Source organism: Cryptomeria japonica, chromosome 4 (assembly GCF_030272615.1).
Source record: "Cryptomeria japonica chromosome 4, Sugi_1.0, whole genome shotgun sequence".
Taxonomy (NCBI): domain Eukaryota; kingdom Viridiplantae; phylum Streptophyta; class Pinopsida; order Cupressales; family Cupressaceae; genus Cryptomeria; species Cryptomeria japonica.
The window spans coordinates 393116789-393135310 of record NC_081408.1 but is presented as its reverse complement, the minus strand read 5'-3'; the positions used below and the strand labels follow the sequence as shown (position 1 = coordinate 393135310).

The following is an 18522-nucleotide window of genomic DNA, read 5'->3' as shown; positions in this document are numbered from 1 at the left end:
CGTGGAATAACAAATAATTACAAGTGTAACCAAACTATAACAAGTACTCGCAAAAACAAACTAACAAACATAGCAACGTGAATGATGTAATATTCCCAACACCCCTTTATAACATGATTCTCCAAATGGTGATAGGTAGAATATCAACAATGGATGAACATGTTCAATAGTTCATCAAAAACACGATGTATGAGTAGGGACATACACATCTATTCATCACAAACAAAATTGGAACACGTTTAGTAATTCTTCAGCAAGGTTGATCATATTGTACTTTATCCAAGGATAGGGACAGCCACATCCATCCAACATCAATATTATGAACAAGGACACACATCTACTAGCAAGAATTATGACTAGGGACACACAGATCTAATCATAATTACCAACTTCTACAATTGAGGACAATCAAATTCAATTACTATCACTCAACAAATGTTATTGGGGACAAACTCATGTAATCACAAACAACCAACAATTGTGATTGGGGACATACACTTCCAATCACAAATACAAACTCTTCATTTTATTTAGAAAATATATTCCTCCTCGCTATTCTCGTGTGGAGAGGCTTCAATAGGCACTTCAAAAAGGTATTCTTCATTTTCTTATAATAATAGCAGCAAATTATGTCTTAAGAGAACTAATTTCCCTTTGAAGTAGAAGAATTAGATATAGAGGGATAGTTAATCTTGTTTTTGACATTCATTGCAATTTCCTCTATAACTGACTCATTTTTCTTGGTTCCTTCATCAAAATCGAGGTAGAGATTATACCTTCTCAACAACACAATATTACTATAGCTAGAAGCCAAGGAATGCTATTCAACGAAAGAGCTTTTGCATCATCATCATCATCATCTATCTAAGCTTCTATTCCAACTAGTTGATTCATCACGAAATGAAACTTACTAGTGTGTTCAACAATATTGTCACATTCCATCATTTTTAGCCCAAATAATTTTTGAGACCATCCCATATTATCTTTGAGGTCTTTGAGAAGTCAACATGGTAGAGGTATGCATATGAAAGTCCAAGACCAATAAAAGTCGTTGCTCTTTGATCCTTTGTAGTCCATTTTGTGATTCCATCACATTGGTTGGCTTGATGTAGTTTCATTCACAACATCCTATAAATGTTTTTCAATAAGAATTAATTTGTGCATGACTTGCCAAGTATGGAAGTCTTTACCTTCAAATTTGTCAATTAATGTGTTGCTTTTCTCCATACTGGCTAAGTAAATTAATAATCCCCTCCCAATTAACACAAATTTGAAGGTGTCGAGTTCCACCCAAAATGCACCCTTAGATGATTATAACATTTTTATAATATCCAACACCTTTGATTGCCCATTTGATTCTATAAATTTCCAAATGCCCTACAGTTGCACTTTAAATTTGGTTTCTTATGAAAAATGAACTGAGATTTAGATCTAAGACCTATCTAATGGTAGAGAGCCTTTGAATATTTTGATAACTAACTCGACCATTATTATACAAGTAAATTACAATTGTTCGCGTTTACTCATTGTTCTCACATTTCCTCCTATCACAAGCCTTCTTGGACTGTTTGAGATGTTCCTATCTCCACAAGAGAAACACTATGTTCATGATGTGCAATCAAGTCCTCAATAGATCCAAAAGCTAGCTCCTCATGTTGGACTTCTTAAATTTGTGTGAAAACCCCAATGATGATTACTATCTCACTATTGCAACACAAGCGACAAGCTTACTTAATCCATGAAGGGTTGATATCGATACCTCTTTTGCCTATCTAGCATCCTTGAGCTGATCAACAAACACCTGAATGCTAACTAGATGCTAACAATGCTCTCCTAGAGTCACCTGCAAAGACTCCACATGTGCATTCCTCTCTCTAGACCAAAATATTTTTCAACAATTGCGGGCCCGCTCCATAAGAGATTGCTTATTTATCCATTGCAAAACATGCATCATATTTTTTAGTTTCCAATTACTTCTCAATAGTTGCTTTAGTTTAAAGAAGGCATGGGGTTTTATAAATATACAATTTGAAGCCAAATTAAGGAATAAAGAGTCAATTGAGTCTTGTAACTCAAGTATTGGGAGATTTTGTGACAGATTTGTGCTCATATTTACACTCATTAAGGCTATCATGTGTCAACCAATGCGGCCTTCACATTTGTCGCAACTATTACACATTTGTAGCATACACGAACTAGTGAACTCGCCATAAAGCCTAGAAAAATGCCTTTTGAACTGATTTCTCGTCAACAAAATCCTACACACTAGTGTCCCATTCCACTCTACACATACTCCAACATCAAAGAAACCAAATGCAATCTAAAATCATGCAAAAGCTCACCTTGGGTATTTACACTTCCTCATTGGATCTCTTTATCTTTGTCCAATCTCTCCAAGAGTATTTGCATGAGGCTCTTCATTGCCTCCAAAGACTACAATGAGCTTGCAACAGCATCCTCCTTCCTAGAGAACCTAGCTTCAAACCTTCAACATCACCATACTCTCTCCTTCCTTTGACATAATTCTCAACTTTGTTTTCCACTTACAAGATTCAATGTCTCTCAAAACAAGCAATAACTTATTTTGACTTGAACAAGTTGTGACCATGAACTAGCAAAATACTCACAAACACAAATAATTGTCGTTATACCACTTGATCCGTTAACAATCAAGGTTTGATACCTCAAATCAATCACCAATTTATGGATTAATGAAAGCAACAATCAACTAAATTATTTGCACAAGATTAATTTAAACAAGTATAACTTAAAGGCGGATAAAACACCATTAAAATGAAGACACAAAGGAGTTAACACAAAGAAACCCCTTGTGGGTAAAAAATCCACCAAAACATGAGTCACACTCACTTAAGTACTCCAAAATGGTAATATTAAAATGATCTCACAACCCTTGGGCTGTCTAAGAGTCCCCAAAAGCAACTGAAAATTGACACCAAGAGCAATTTATGATTCTCCAATGATTCCCTACCTCAATATAGTCAAGATATGAGAACACTCACAAATACCTTCAAACAATTGAAATACAAGACTCTACAAGCTCCATTGTACATATAGATTGAGCATACAATGCATATGTAGAGTTTCCAAGCTGTAGAAACCCCCTACAAGTCAAATGGAATTAAAAAATCAAGGACATCAAAATATAGAAAATCTCACGATGTTCTTCTACGTACAGACAATCATTTTTGATTAAGGTAAAAACAAGTTTTGAAGGGACCCCGAAACCCTTTACAAAAGAACCTTACAAGATAAAAGCATTAAGCAACCAGGAGGAACAAACCCAAGAAAAACCAGCGAAAAAACTAGTGAAAACCAGCAAAAGCCCCAAAAATCCAGCAAAATCTGGCCAGACCCGACAGAAGAAACTAATTAATATTTTTCAGGGCATTAGCCAAGTTATTGCTAATCCCATACAGGTCTTTGATATTTTCCCTAAGATTAGGGATCTCCTTAGCAGACACAGCAGCAGCTTTCTTAACACTCGCTCTGGTTCTCTTTCCAACTCCACCCGAATTAGCTTCACCACTTCCAATCTCGATGGCATTTTCATCCATGTCATGGTCCACCACCGGTTTGGGAGAATTGGAATTATCAAGGACCTTCGAGATATCCTCAAGGTTTTTAGTGACAGCAGACAAGATATTCGGGATAATACCCAGCAGTTTTTTCATCGCCACTTTCCCTTCTTCCAGCAAGTTAATCTGAGCAGCCATTTTATTAATGTACAGACAATCGTTGATTTCAATAAAGAGGTGGTTTTTTCTATACATCTTTTCAAAAGCCATAACTTTTGCATACAAAGTGGAAAAGAGATGCCTTTTTCTAAATTTAATAGATTTTCAAGAGGAATTCAAATATACAATAAAATTCCACTTTTGATGCCACCTAAGTAAGTTTTTTGTCCCTACAACGAAAATTTGTTTATGAGGCCCACAATTACCAAAATCAAACCTGAAATGGTAAGATATTTTCTACCAAAGAATGTTCCAAGATGTCCCATACCATCCCAAACCTTCTCAAGCATCAAGGAAGTTGGCCACTATATAACAACATGCTATGAAGTACAAAACTGGATCTATTTTTAGATCAACCTTGTCAATTATGAAGACCTTATACATAATAAACCATCAATCTTGAAGTGACTTGAATAAGAGTGAAGAAAATGACAAGATTCCCCACAATAGCTGCTCTTGATGTTGGAAGTAAGGCAACAAGTGTTGATCCTTGGGCAATTGAAATGAAACTTGGAGAGTCTGCCACTAACAATCAACGAGATGCTGAGAAACTTGCCCCAATGACATCCTTTTGTGTTTTGAAGGTGAAACTTGCCTCATTCCATGCAAAAGTTCACTTTTCAAGTTTAGGTGTTACAGTTTTTATGTTTTTAAGTAGGTTAAATGATTGAAGCACACTTTTTGAGCTCCAATAAACAATTTTCTCTTAAATTTTTCACTTTGACTTGCACTCAACAACTCTAGGAACACCTTATAACTTGCATAACACTTCTTATGATCAAAAATTGATATTATGCTTATTCGGTGTGCACTTGAGAGGTCATAGACATTATTTCTTTATGTTTTGTCATTGAGTTTCGACATTTACCCCTCTAGGTGTATGCTTGTGCCCTAAAACGACACATTTCTTGTGTTTTGAGATTGACTTTTGTCACTTAGGCACTTAGGTGAAAAAGTGAGTGCCCAAGGGGTCCATATCACCTTTTTCATTTCAAACACGACATTATGTGGTTTAAGTGGTTTGGACACGCTCATAGAGTGTATTACACTTTTTATTATGTTTTGTCATTGACTTAAGTGACTTCCTCTCTCTTGGCATGCCCTTAGAAGGTCGAATAATTTGTTGTTGAGTTTTGACATTTGAGTGAAAAAAAAAAAAATTTCATTGACGTTGAAAAGCTAATGCACTTTTGCATTAAAGTGGCTTAAGTTGCACTCCTAGACACTTAAAACACATTTTTCGAATGTGTTGATGCTTGAAAATGGCATTCTCTCTCCCATAAGTCCTCCTTGTCACTTATGCACCTTTTTGTAACTTGAAAACATCAAAAAGTGTCATTCCTTTGTTAAGACATGTTCCAAAAGCCCCAATGAACATTCCCCCGCCTTGAAACATATCTGCCTTTCCTTCATCACCCAAAATTTCCATCTTCACCCTGCCTATTCCTTTCATTGACCCTGAATAGTTATTAGCTAAAAGCAACAATGACAATATTGACAACCAATAGGAACAAGGATTCAAGTATGGCTTACAAATGACAAGATCTTAGCTTAAAACTTGACTCAATATGCAAAATTTCATGCGGGCAGAACACAATGCACTGAAAGCATTCAAGGGGGGTGTAGATCTCCAAAAAACGTTGTAGGGAGAACATGCAAACTTGTGTGGCTGTTATGCACAGATCTGGGTGCAGCAACAAACATTTTCCTTCAATGCTACAACATCAACAACCTGAGGAAACTTTAATTTACCTTCAGCAACATAGAATGGGAAAGAAATTTGTAGACGACAACTTCATCTCCACAATAGCACAGACTGCTTGATGACAGAATGCACTGGCAAACACAGAAAACAGAGCCACTCTTGCTGATAGTAATCGTAAAAACTTTTTATGATTATGCAGATAAAATAAATGACAATAGGCACGTACCCATCATCCTTCAAGGCCTCCCATCTCTGAAACCAATTGTTGGTATCCAAAACACAAACATGAGTAAAAAAAAATTTAATCCTGAACAACAGTGAGAAAATCTCTATATTAATTTCTCCCGAATGATTTTTTCAATTCCAAGCACGGGCTTAAAAGGCCATATCTTCTCAACCACTTGGGTAACAAGTAAGTATTCGTATATACAAGTAACATGTAATCAGTTACAACGAAAGCAAATTTTAGAGCAATCAAACCAAAGCCAACAAAGCCGGTAAAACTCAGCGTTGCAGGCGTTGCTAGCTAGGCTAGTGACTTTGCTCGCAGAGTGTCAAAACTATAGCTTGCAAAGGCTTGGCCAAAACACTGACTTTGGATTAGCAAGAACAAACTGTGTCAAAATCATACGATGACTGAATACTACATTGTCATCTCCAAAAAGATGGAACAAATAACAGTTCAAAAGTTTAGAAAATTCTAAAAATAATTCACAAGAAAGTATGAGCCCCGCTTATAAAATAAAACACGAGGACTCTTTAACGGAATGCACCGACTAGTGGTGCAATTAACGAGAGGTTATTTCAAACATAATCGAAACAGCATTTTGTTTCACAATGGGGTTGAAATCAGTGCAGTGCAGTTCATATTCTTTATGATGGTACTAAACAAGTCTTTCATTCAAAATGGTTTCCAGAAATTATGATACTGAAAAAGAAATAAGTCAGTCGGGGCTATGAAAAGATTAGCTTGAACAGAACTCAATAATAAAGAGATTGCTACCCGGGAATTTAGCCAAATTGAATTTCCTTTGGGAAGGATAAAATATTCACAATAGAGTGGGTCAGTCATACCTTGCAGACTTTTTTGAGGACGATTGTAATGGGAGTTTTCTTCTCCTCCTTAGCCCTATTGTCTTCGTGCTCCTCCTCTTCTTCCACTTGGAATTCCAATTCCTCTTCTTGTTCGGATTCTGAGACGGAAGCATCTGAATCTCTGTCAGCAAAGTATCTCCTGGCCTGACGACCCATTTTTCAAGTCATAAAACCCCAATACAAACAAACAACTGGTTCCACAATCGACACTCCCTCTTAATTGGGACAGAATTGTACGGCCGCATTGAATGGCTGCTTTACAGTTGCAGGTGTGTTGCCGCCACGTCTTTATGTTCAATTCTTACGAGTCGCAGCTCCGTTAGGAATGTCCCTGCAATTGCATATTGTTTAATTGGTTAGGAGAGGACCCAGAACGTTGCGCGGGTCCAGAACGTGATATAGTTCGTGTGTTGTGGGGTCCTATAGTTGACGTTTAACCTGTGCGCATCTCAATTTGAAAATATACATGTAATAAAATTAATTACTAGTAACAAATTGTATCTATTATATTTAAATATATATTCATTGTGTGTCACATGTGATCGATCAAACAAGTATAACTACAAAAAACATGTTAAGTCTGGTCAGGTTGCATTAACAAGGAAAATAAGTCAAGTTTAGAGACTCTGACACCGACATTATGAACATAACTAACAACTTCATATTGCCACCTGTGCACACGTGGACCCAAAACTGATCCTGTAGACATAAATCTTACCACTTTCTTAAATAAATATTTAATATTTATTTTAACTCTATCCCCCTATTAATTAAATATTATTTAATTTTTTTTTCATTTTCATCTATTTGATTAAATAAATTATTCAACCTAAATCTTTTCTAGCCTTGAATTAAATAAATCATTTTATTTAATTAATTCCCCTTTCTTCCTTTTAATTAAATTTACATTTAATTAAATTGACCCTTGCATATAAATAAATCTAATTTATTTATAAAAATCCCCCCCACTTGTATTTATGCAAGTTGCATCTATTTTAGTTTAAATAAAGCTAACTTATTTTAATTAAAATAATCCCCCCACTTGCATTTTCCTACATGTCTCACTTGCCTCCTAAATCTCTTTTAGAGCCTTCTAGATTCTTCTAAACTATCTTAACTAGCTTTAATCCCTCTAAACATGTCATTTCCCTAAGTTTGAGGAGGTCACTTCTCAAATTTGAAAGAAAGTCTTTTAAATGCATTTAAGGCTATATTTCTTCAACAAGCTAACTTGTTTAGTTTTCCCAAATTTGGAAAGACTCTTACAAATTTATCCCCAAAGTCTTCCAAACCATAAATGGTTAACTCAACCCTCCCCTCATGGTTAGAGACTTTCTCTCTAACTTAACCCTCATCTAACCCAAGGGTCTTCAAGCACCCATGGCTTTAACCTTGGTTATCCTATTAACCCTTGCATGAGAGTTTATCCCTTGGGTAAAAGCTTTATCCAATGGATAACTCTAACCTAACCTTAACCTTAGCTCCTAAGGTAACCTTCATGTCTTCTCAAGTATTTAATGTCTCTTGCATATCCTCTCAAGCCACCTCTTGTTGACAATTGTCACCATTTCATTGGTGAAAATTGTAAACATTGATTGAGTAACCTTCAATCATAACCATTGTTAAGATTATTCAATCTTAACCATCCATTGTCCTATTTTTCCTATAAATAGAGCTCTCATTCCTCATTCTCCATATCCAAGTTTTCATGCATCTACATCATAGTCTAATTTACTAAGCATTTTAGCCTCTCTTGGTTAAAATTTCATCATAAACATTTAGAAGCATTTCATTTCATATCATAAAATATTCATGCTAGTATATAATGTTAGGATAATTTGTTAATCTCATTATCATATAACTATCTTCATTTTAATTTAATCATCATAGCTTTTGACATATCATATAGGTCTTAGAATGCATTCATGCATATAGATCACAATATCACTCATTCTTGGAATTGTCATTCCTAAGTCATTTGCTCAATGATCTAAGAGCAAAACATTGACTTTAGGGATCCTGTGAGATAGAAAACAATGGGACACCCATTGAGAAGTTAAACTAGTTTAAATTAGTTTATACTTGCACTAAGAGTCTCATTAGTATGTAGGTTATCTGATCTTGATTTATTCATTTTGATCACCACATTTTCTTGCGTACATCTTTGGTGCCCACCAAGGGGCACGTCCCCAAAAATAACATCATTTTGTGTGCAGATAGAAGACAACAATCATGTCAAAATACCAGAATAGCACATCTGGGACTTTATGTAGCGCATCTGTGCTAAACTTTAGCGCATCCATGACACATTTTAGCGCGTAGAGACCATTATTTAGCGCATATTGTTACTTTTCTGGCACATACCCCTCTCTGCTTGTCAAACCCATAGGAGCATTGTTTTAGCGCATTCAGGCAGCAAAATAGCGCATAGGTGCTCTCTTTTAGCACTTCTGCACCATACTTTAGCGCATCTATGCAAATGTTTAGCGTGTAGCTCTGACAGAGAGAAAATGTGTAACAGAGAAAATTTAGGCTTGTGAAGCCCACCATCAGGATTTAATTTTTTACTAAATGTGTGCAGGTTCTAACATTTTTAAGTGCAGGAAAATGAGGAGTTAATTAGTTTTATTTACTTTCTTTTATAAGTTGGTAAAAAGAACTCAATTTTCCTTTTATTGCAAAAGTAAAATGAATCTCACTTTTCCTTTTGGATACTTAAAAAGAACTTCATGGTTTCTTTTGGTGCCTATAAACTTCATCTTTCTTTCTGGCATGGTTAAAAAGAACAAGAAAATCAAATCTTTCATTTTATGCAAGATAGGATCATCTTTCTTTGGGCTCTAAAAAGAACAAAACAAATGTTCCCATTTCTACAAAAGGTTAAAATTAAACATCATTTTCCTTTAGTGTTGATTAAAAAGAACCTCATTTTTCATTTGGGAATTTGAAAAGAACCTTCACTTCATTAAGCTTTCAAGATTACAAAACCGTTGTTATTCATTTGGCGAATTTACTTTGGTTGACCAGGATCTCTTTTTTAAAATTTTGGCTATCTTTACACATTGTTATATCAGGATAAAAAGAAACACATGTCTTCTGAATAGATTTTAGAAAACAACTGCAATATGGGATATAAAGAAAGTGTGTGCTATGTGTCTCAAAAGTGGTAGGCATATTCTCTCCCCTTAACGGGGTGATCAAAAAGTCAAGCCCACTCTTTGATGCTTTCTTTACTTCAAGTATCTTACATCTTTTAGAGGGTTTGCCTTCCCGAAGCCTCGAAAGGGCTAGTGTGAAGGGTACGACCCAAGTGGAAAATGACTTTATCGCTAAGTATTCCAACCCACTATAATCAAATGTAAATGCTATTGACAATCCCCTCCAATGGTTTTGCTCAGCGATTAGTCTTCCCCCAGTATCTTTAAGATACGTAAAGCCTTTGTTCTAAAGGTTGGGAAGCCTCCTGATGAAGTTTATCACTGAAGATCGAATGAAAGCCTGATTAAAAACCATGGAAGTAGAAGCTTTGAGTCGAGTCAGTTACCAAACATTGGTAATATTATAGTGCAAGGGTGGGGAAGAATCTACCCCTAAGATCACTCACCATATATCTCCCAAGATAACTACCCAATTGTGAAGCAATTCACTTTGGGTTAATTTCTGGACAAAGGCAAAAAAATGGGCGCCCCCCTAGAGGGTGACAAGGTTGTATGAGCTAACGGAGTATCGAGACTAGTGGGCTATGATATTGTTAATAACCTTTGAATAAAGAGTCTGCTTGATATGTCTTCTTTGTAATCCAAGCCAGTGAAAACATCAGGGATTTGAAAACATCCTCAAAAGAACATAAACTATTTATTAGCGTAGGCAAATTGTTACTGCTTTGTCTACTGTGTTTTCAAGTCATTTTTCAGAAAATCATCCGTCAAAACACAAAAATCATTTCTCAACATCTCAGCAAAATCATCAAAATAAAGTTATCAGGACAGTTAGCACGTAGGAGCAACATCCTAGCGCATATCAACCATCAGATAGCACTTTTCAACCAAAAGTTAGTGCTTCCACAACTCACATTAGTGCATAAGAAGTATAATATTGCTAAAACTCAGATAGCGCTTGCCAACATCTTTGTAATGCATAGGAGCATCAGCCTAGCATCTAAATCATATTATAGCATATTTGCACCAAACATTAGCGCCTCAGAGGGATATATTAGTGCATAACCAATTCAACAATTGTGTTATCAAATAGTAGAAAATAGCGCATTTGAGAAGCAACATAGCGCATCTAGATCATTTTGTAGTGCATTGAGGTCATCCTTTAGTGCATCAAGGCTCTGTTCCAGCGCATGATCAAAATTGGCGAAAAACAAAGAGCAAACTAGTCAACTTGTGAAATTTTCATCAGCAGTTTTGGATACCCTTTTAGGTCCTTTGATAAATCCAACACAAAAAAGAAAAATTGCAAAGAAGGATCATAAGTGAGAGAAATTTTCAAATCCAACTAAGAACCCTTAGAAAGGGATATCAAATCTTCAACTATCTTAAAATCATATTTCATCCAACAAGATTAAGGAGTATCAAAAACAGTGATCAAAGGTTCCACCATCCAACAAATCCTATCAAAACAAATACCTATTTAAGATCTCAAGTTGTCAAATTAAGTTTTTACATCGTGAAACTTGACTCATATCATTTGGCACACTTTGTCATAAGAGCGAATCAAACTAAACATTTACTTGACAAGTAGACTTGAGTATCCAAAACAAAGTATCCATCCAACGCCAACAATCAAAATTGATCATTTGTGTATGACCACTCCCCATATTTTGAGAAGAAGAAATCTTCATCAAAAGACTAAGTTGAAGAAGAAACAACCTAGTTCTAAGGCACTTATCAAAAAGAGTAAATTTCTCTATATCAACCGTCAACTCTTTAAATCACATCGCGTTTTCTTACGTCATATGCGGTTGTATATCCAAGGAAAAACCAATGAATTTGACAAATAACCTTTGAGAAGTAGGGCTTATGTTCAATCATTTGCTTCATAATATTACCAAATGACTCCTTACTACTCATATATATTGACCTCATAGACTGGGAAGAACCCAAACATCATGATATACCAATATTCTCAAACGATGAGTCAATTGTCCAATACCTGTGCTTAGTCAACCCGGAAACATGCTCCACCAGTGAACCACATAACAATATATATAATCAAGGGAGTGCCAAGTCTCTCAGTCGCAAAAACAAAATAAAAAATGGATCTAATAGTGAAAACCATTTAATGGCAGTGTTAGATCGCAAAAACAAAAAAAATAAAAATAAAGGATGTATCTGAAGGTGAAAAAAAATTGAGGCACCTAAAGATGGGAGACTTGACACTCTTCCTGAACATTACCAGGAAAGATCACCAATCTTGATTGAGCCAACTCAATCAATAAATATCAAAACTGAATAGACAGCCAAAACTATGCATCTAGCAGAATCACTCACAGAAAAACAAAAACCAAATTTTGTTAAATTCTTCATGGAGAAGCAAATCAATTTTGCTTGGCCTTATGTTGACATGCCAGGAGTAGATCCGAATCTTATCATGCATCACTTGTCCATCACTCTTGGAGCTAAACCTGTCAAACAAAAATTAAGGAAGATGAATCCACATGTGGCATTATTAGTCAAAGCAGAACTGAAGAAGTTATTAGATGTCAGATTCGTCCGACCTATAGACTATGCCGAATGGATCTCAAACATTGTATCAGTTTCTAAACTAAATAAAAGCATAAGGATTTTTACAGACTTCGGAGACCTCAACAAAGCTTGCCCGAAAGATGACTTTCATTTGCCAAGCATCGACACCATTGTTGATCTAACAGCAAGGCACGAAATGCTATCACTCGTGGACGGTTTTTCGGGCTACAACCAAATTAAGATAACTCTAGAGGATCAAGATAAGACTGCATTCACATATCCATGGGGAACATATTGCTGGAACATCATGCCTTTTGGCTTGAAAAATGTTGGTGCAACTTATTAAAGAGCCATGACAACAATTTTCCACTATATGATGCATACTTTCATGGAGGATTGTGTAGATGATTTGCTAGCTAAATCATTCACAAGAGCTGAACACTTGGACATCCTAGATAAAATCTTTCAACGACTGGAACAATTCCATGTTAGATTAAACCCTAAGAAGTGTTTCTTCGAGGTCACGTCCGACAAACTTTTGGGCTACATTGTATCAGAAAAGGGCATCAAAGTGGATCCAACAAAGGTTCAAGCTATAATGGATATGCCACCTCCTAAAAACATTAGCCAGCTACGATCTCTGTAAGGTAGGCTAGAATCCATCAGACGATTTATTGCTTAGTTAACAGATAAATGTCTTCCATTCAACCATCTGCTTCATAAGAATATACCTTTCAGATGGGAAGACAAATGTGCAAAATCATTCCACCAACTCAAACAATATCTGATGAATCCACTAGTTTTGGTACCACCAATAGAAGGAAAGCCACTCATCCTCTATATATCAACAACATAAGTATCATTGGGGGAACTTCTAGCACTAGAAGATCCAGCAGGAAAAGAAGGGGCTATCTATTACATTTGCAAGACTTTGAATGGATATGAACTTAATTATGCATTCATCGAAAAGGCTTTCTTAGCAGTGGTGTTTGCTTCTCAATAGTTCTACCACTATATGTTAGCCCACACAAGCAAGTTGGTAGCAAAGATCGATCCTCTCAAGTATCTACTCAATAAGGCTGCTCTCACAGGAAGATTAGCTAAATGGGTCATGATCCTAAGTGAGTTCAACATTCAATACACAGAACGACGGTCTATCAAAGGACAAGCAATTGCAGATCAACTGGCAAAAGCACCACTACTAGACCAACACTCACTACAGGTGGAATTTCCAGATATGGATGTACTCACTATCAAACCCAAGAAATGGACCCTATACTTTGATGGATCCTATACACAAAATGGATCGGGTGCCGACATCCTATTCATCACTCCAGAAGGGCACACAATTTTGAGATCTTACAGACTAATGTTTCCATGCACCAACAACATTGCTATATACGAAGCCCTGGTAATAGGAATCAAAGTAGCTATAAAATGGAGAATCACAAAATTAAGAGTCTATGGGGATTCTCAATTAGTTATCAATCAAATCAATGACGACTATCAAATGAAAGACGATAAGCTAATGCCTTGCAAGAGAATGGTGGATGACTTCAAAAAGTACTTTGTGCACATCACCTTTGAGCAGATTCCAAGATAAATAGAATCGTTACGAATTCCTGGTGGAGAGATTGGGCACTATAAGCAATGGGTATTGTCGCCTCGCTTCTACAAATTCCAGATAAATAGAATTGTTATGAATTCCTGGTGGAGCGATTATTTTCCCCAGCCTATGACAATTCTGCAACCCAAGTCATTTGTGCCCTAACTGGTTATGATTCCCCTCTATACGGGAAGATCTATGACTATCTCAAACACAATACCCTCTCACCTAACCTATCTCACAACCAAAAATGAAGCTTCATCTGATAAGCAGTCCGCTATATACCTTAACCGCTGACACACTTTATGGCCGAGGTCTAGATGGTACTCTTCTTCGATGCCTCGATCGTAACGAATCCGACTCTGCCTTACATGAGATTCATGAAGGTATTTGTGGTACACATTCAAGTAGTCCTACTCTCGCCAATAAACTTCCGAGAATGGGATATTATTGGCCGACAATGGAAAGAGAGTCCTATCAATTTGCTAGGAAATGTCCTAAATGCCAAATTCGTAGTAACCTCATACATGCACCAGCACAAAGAGCTACAACCATTCACCATATCTTGGCCTTTTTGTCAATGGGGACTTGATCTAGTGGTAAAGATTCATCCTTCCTCTTCAAACGGACATAAGTTCATTATCACCACCACAGAGTACTTCACCAAGTGGATTGAAGCAGTTCCAATGACCACCGTGACTGGAAAGCAGATCTCATCATTCATCCTCAACTATCTCATTTGCAGATATGGCATTCCTAGTTCCATCATAACAGATAATGGACGTCCTTTCAAGAATCAAGATGTGAAAGAGCTATGTGAACGATTCAAAATCCAACATCGCTTTTCCACACCATACTACCCACAAGGGAATGGCTAAGTAGAAGCATCAAACAAAACAATCCTGAAAAATTCCCAAGAAAAGAGTAAATTATGCTAGCAAGGATTGGCATGTACAACTCAATCCGACACTTTGGGCCTACAGAACAAGTATCCGCACACCCATAGAGGCTACACCATATTCATTGGTGTATGGGTCAGAAGCAATTCTGCCTCTTGAGGTAGAAATCCCATCTCTCCAAGTATCTTTGAAGGGCCTCATACCAGATGAGGAATATTGAGTGAACAGGTTGCATGAACTAGAACTTCTTGATGAAAAACAACATTGTGCCTATGACCATCTCAAGGCATATCAGCAACAAATGTGTAGAAGCTATAATCATAAAGTCATCCCAAAGGCTTTCAAAATTGGTGATCTAGTCCTAAAAGAAAATCCCATAAATCAGTAAGACCAAGAGAAGAAAGGGAAGTTTGAGCCCAACTGGTTGGGACCATTTGTCATCATATCAGTCTATGGATCAAGAGCATATCAATTGTCAACTTCAAAAGGGGACGTGCTCGATGAACCAACCGACAACATCCATATGAAGAAATTCTACACTTGAGTTGTCCAATGCATGGATCAAGGAAAAAAGCAAAAAAATAAAAAAAAAGTATCAAAAATCATCGCTGAGGTGAAAACCTGGCAAACGCCTTGTGACACAATTTTTTTTTTTTATTTAAATGAAAAATAAATAAAAAAAAGTGCAATAAAAATAAGTGGTGAAAACCTGGCAACAGACACTATTTGTGAGAGAACGACTCCTCCATTTATTGGTACTTGTATTATATCTTTAAACCCATTTGATCCAAAGCCCATAGCCATCACATAACACTTATACACGCAACATTATCCTAGACATACTTAGAGTAGTCATTGTCCTTGATTCTCTAAACAAGTTATCCATATCATATCCCACCATGGCTTGGTGATCAATGTATATTCCACATCGACAAGTATCCATAACTGGGGGCAAAATTCATCTCGCTTTAGCATTTAGACAACAACACAAGGATCGCAACATACTAAGGAAACCATTGTCAAAACTGCTTATCAGAATAGAAAACAGGATCATTATCCAACTACAAATGCAACACACATGCGATGGATGATATATTCTAAATTATGATTTGTTTACATTTAGAATAAAGTTTTAACTATTTGTATCTTGATTTTTGAATCATTAAATCTCCTGAGCTACTCAAGGATGCACTGAGCTAGAGAAGCAACGAAGGAATTTGATATTTTCTTTGGTTTTTTGTCTGTGAGGCGATCATTCGTATGGTGTAAATTTGTCTCAAGACATAATTGGAAACATATCATTGAGGATATTTTCCATTTTGCACATAAAAATGGTTAACTCTTATCTGTTTTATGCAAGCAACACTCAGGTCGTCTTGGTTCAATTATACCTCGATGCTTGTGTCGTCTTGCAATATCAAAAATCATGTAAGTTATACTCGGGTCATCATGGTTTAATTATACCATGATGCTTGTATTAACTTTCAACATATCAAAAGCTCAATTATGACAAAAGGAGCACAAAAAAGTGACTAACAGGAATGACAATGACATAATTAAAGTGATCATTTAGTTTCATTTATATCAAATTAGTTGCATACAATTGCAGTAGGTTGCATATCATCTTAAACTTGCATTAAGTTGCATATCATTTTAAATCTTGCATTAATATCATTTCATTATCATTATCATCTACATCTCATTTTCAAGATACATCTCACATCATAACATTCAGATAACATCACATCTCATATCAAAGTAAACACCATACATATCAAAAACACCTATCCATCACGAACCATGCATTCACATCATCATGTAATTATCAACATTAAGAGATCAAGAACATCATTATTATCTAATCATCTAATCATCCTCACAGTATCATCATATCAAATAATGTGCATCATAAATCAATCATCATCAATAACACACCACATGTAGATCAAAGAAATTCAATGCCATTGTAGTGTCGTAAATTGTACACCCTTGCTAGGGTGGTACAATTTCACACTTAGGTTAGCACCCGCCTTAGTATGTCTTGCATCTTGCATTTCTAATTTCCTTTTAAGCATTTAATTAATTAATTTAATTAAATCTAAAGTCCTATTTCATCACTTCATACATCGTAAAATTGGGCCCTTTACCCTAAGTGTGCTCCTTTTTATTTTATTCCTCCAATAAATCATTTAATCATAAACCCTAAACACTATTTTGACCTTTAAGGCCCGATTTCGCATATCAAAACACCTCGAAATCAGCTGTAACTTTGGGATTCACTCTAATATCATCATATCTAACAACCCTAAAAATTTGGTGAAAATTTGGTCGGATCATGGCGGGAGTGCACATGGTCCTTGACTTTTTTCCTGAAATTTCGGGAGCACAATTCTATGATATTATAATGCTTAACCCAAAAAGATTGGCAGGAAATTCAATTCCTAGGTCGGCCTAAAGGCGGAATTAAGTCAAAATTAATATCTAGGGTTTCATACGTAAGAGCTCTCTTTCTTCATTTGAAGGCAACTAAGAACTATCTATCTATCGGATTTGAGAATCTAAGAGCAGGTTTTTGGAGCACAAGGAACCTTCTATGTAGTGAAAGAGAATCCTATGTGGAGTCTTAAAGAAAATTCAACAATATTCATCAAACATTTGTCAAGCATTCATTATCAATTAGGAACCTTGAAGATATTGAAGAATAATAGGAGATCTAGTGGCAATATCTCTCCCTTGGGGATTGGTATGATTTCATGTTATTTTCATGTCTTTGTATGAGCTTCTTTACGTCAATTTGCATATTTACATCCATGCTTTAGATCACTTAGCATATTTGGTTTTGAAGCATTGTTATTTACATTCACATTTACATTTAGGGTTTACTCCCATGCGTAGGGTAGCTCTAGTTTCTTTTCCTTTAGGATGCATACACACAAGGTTCTAGCACACACATTTTCAGGACATTATCGACTATTTGTGGAGGTGGAAATCACCAACACAGGGGTTTGGCTGAGGCAAAATCCTGTATGGCAACCCAAAACCCTATTTTTAGTTGCAGGTACAGGTACAAGATCCGATCGTCACTGCAATTTTTAGGTTCGGCAAAGTACACAGACATAGTCCCAAAGATCAAATTTGAGCAGAAATCACTGGGACAGGGGCGTGGTAAGCCTGGTCCTGCCCAAGACAGGGGTGTGGTGCCCTGGACCTCTCTGGGAGCCTTAGTCCTGCACCTTGGTCCTTTTTGGGCGCCCTGGTCCTCTCTAGGTGCCCTGGTCCTCTCTCGGCGCCCTGGTCTTGCGTCCTAGTCCACCCAATTTCAAGTGAAATTTGGCAAGGTGGAAGCTTGGAACATCAGAATTGCATCCTCTTAGTTGCAGCTTTCTGTCAGATCATCAGGGACAGTGGCGTGGCACCCTGGTCCTCATCAGTTTGGCTCAGTTTGCAACATCAGGTACACATCCAAAATCCTCCCCCTTTCATGCTTTCAGTATCTCAGTTTTAGAGCTGCAAGTTTGTTCAATTTCAAGTTCATTCGTGCTTCATTCTTTATCTCCTAGTCTAGTTGATCATTCAAACCCTATCTTTTCTCATCATTTGCAACAAGAGGAATAGAAACCCTAAGAGATAATCCTTGGCTCTCTCTTTCTCATAAGAAGTAGCCAAAGTGAGCTATCTCCCTAGGCTCTTTCGTATTCCCAATGTGTTGGCATAAGTGGGATTAGGTCCTAGTCACTCAATCTCGCTTTTCCCACCCCCACAACCATAT

The 18522-nt window shown here is 36.5% G+C and overlaps 1 protein-coding gene across 1 annotated transcript in view; it reads right to left on the bottom strand.

The window, feature by feature from the left end:
- The window catches only part of LOC131074662 (protein DAMAGED DNA-BINDING 2), a 128579-nt gene extending 121585 nt beyond the window's left edge, over positions 1-6994 (bottom strand). Inside the window, exon 1 of the mRNA XM_058011327.2 lies at positions 6535-6994. Within this exon, the coding sequence (XP_057867310.2) occupies positions 6535-6711 (177 nt within the window). The 5' untranslated portion in view covers positions 6712-6994. The remainder of the gene's footprint in view (positions 1-6534) is intronic.
- Positions 6995-18522: the final 11528 nt, after the last annotated feature.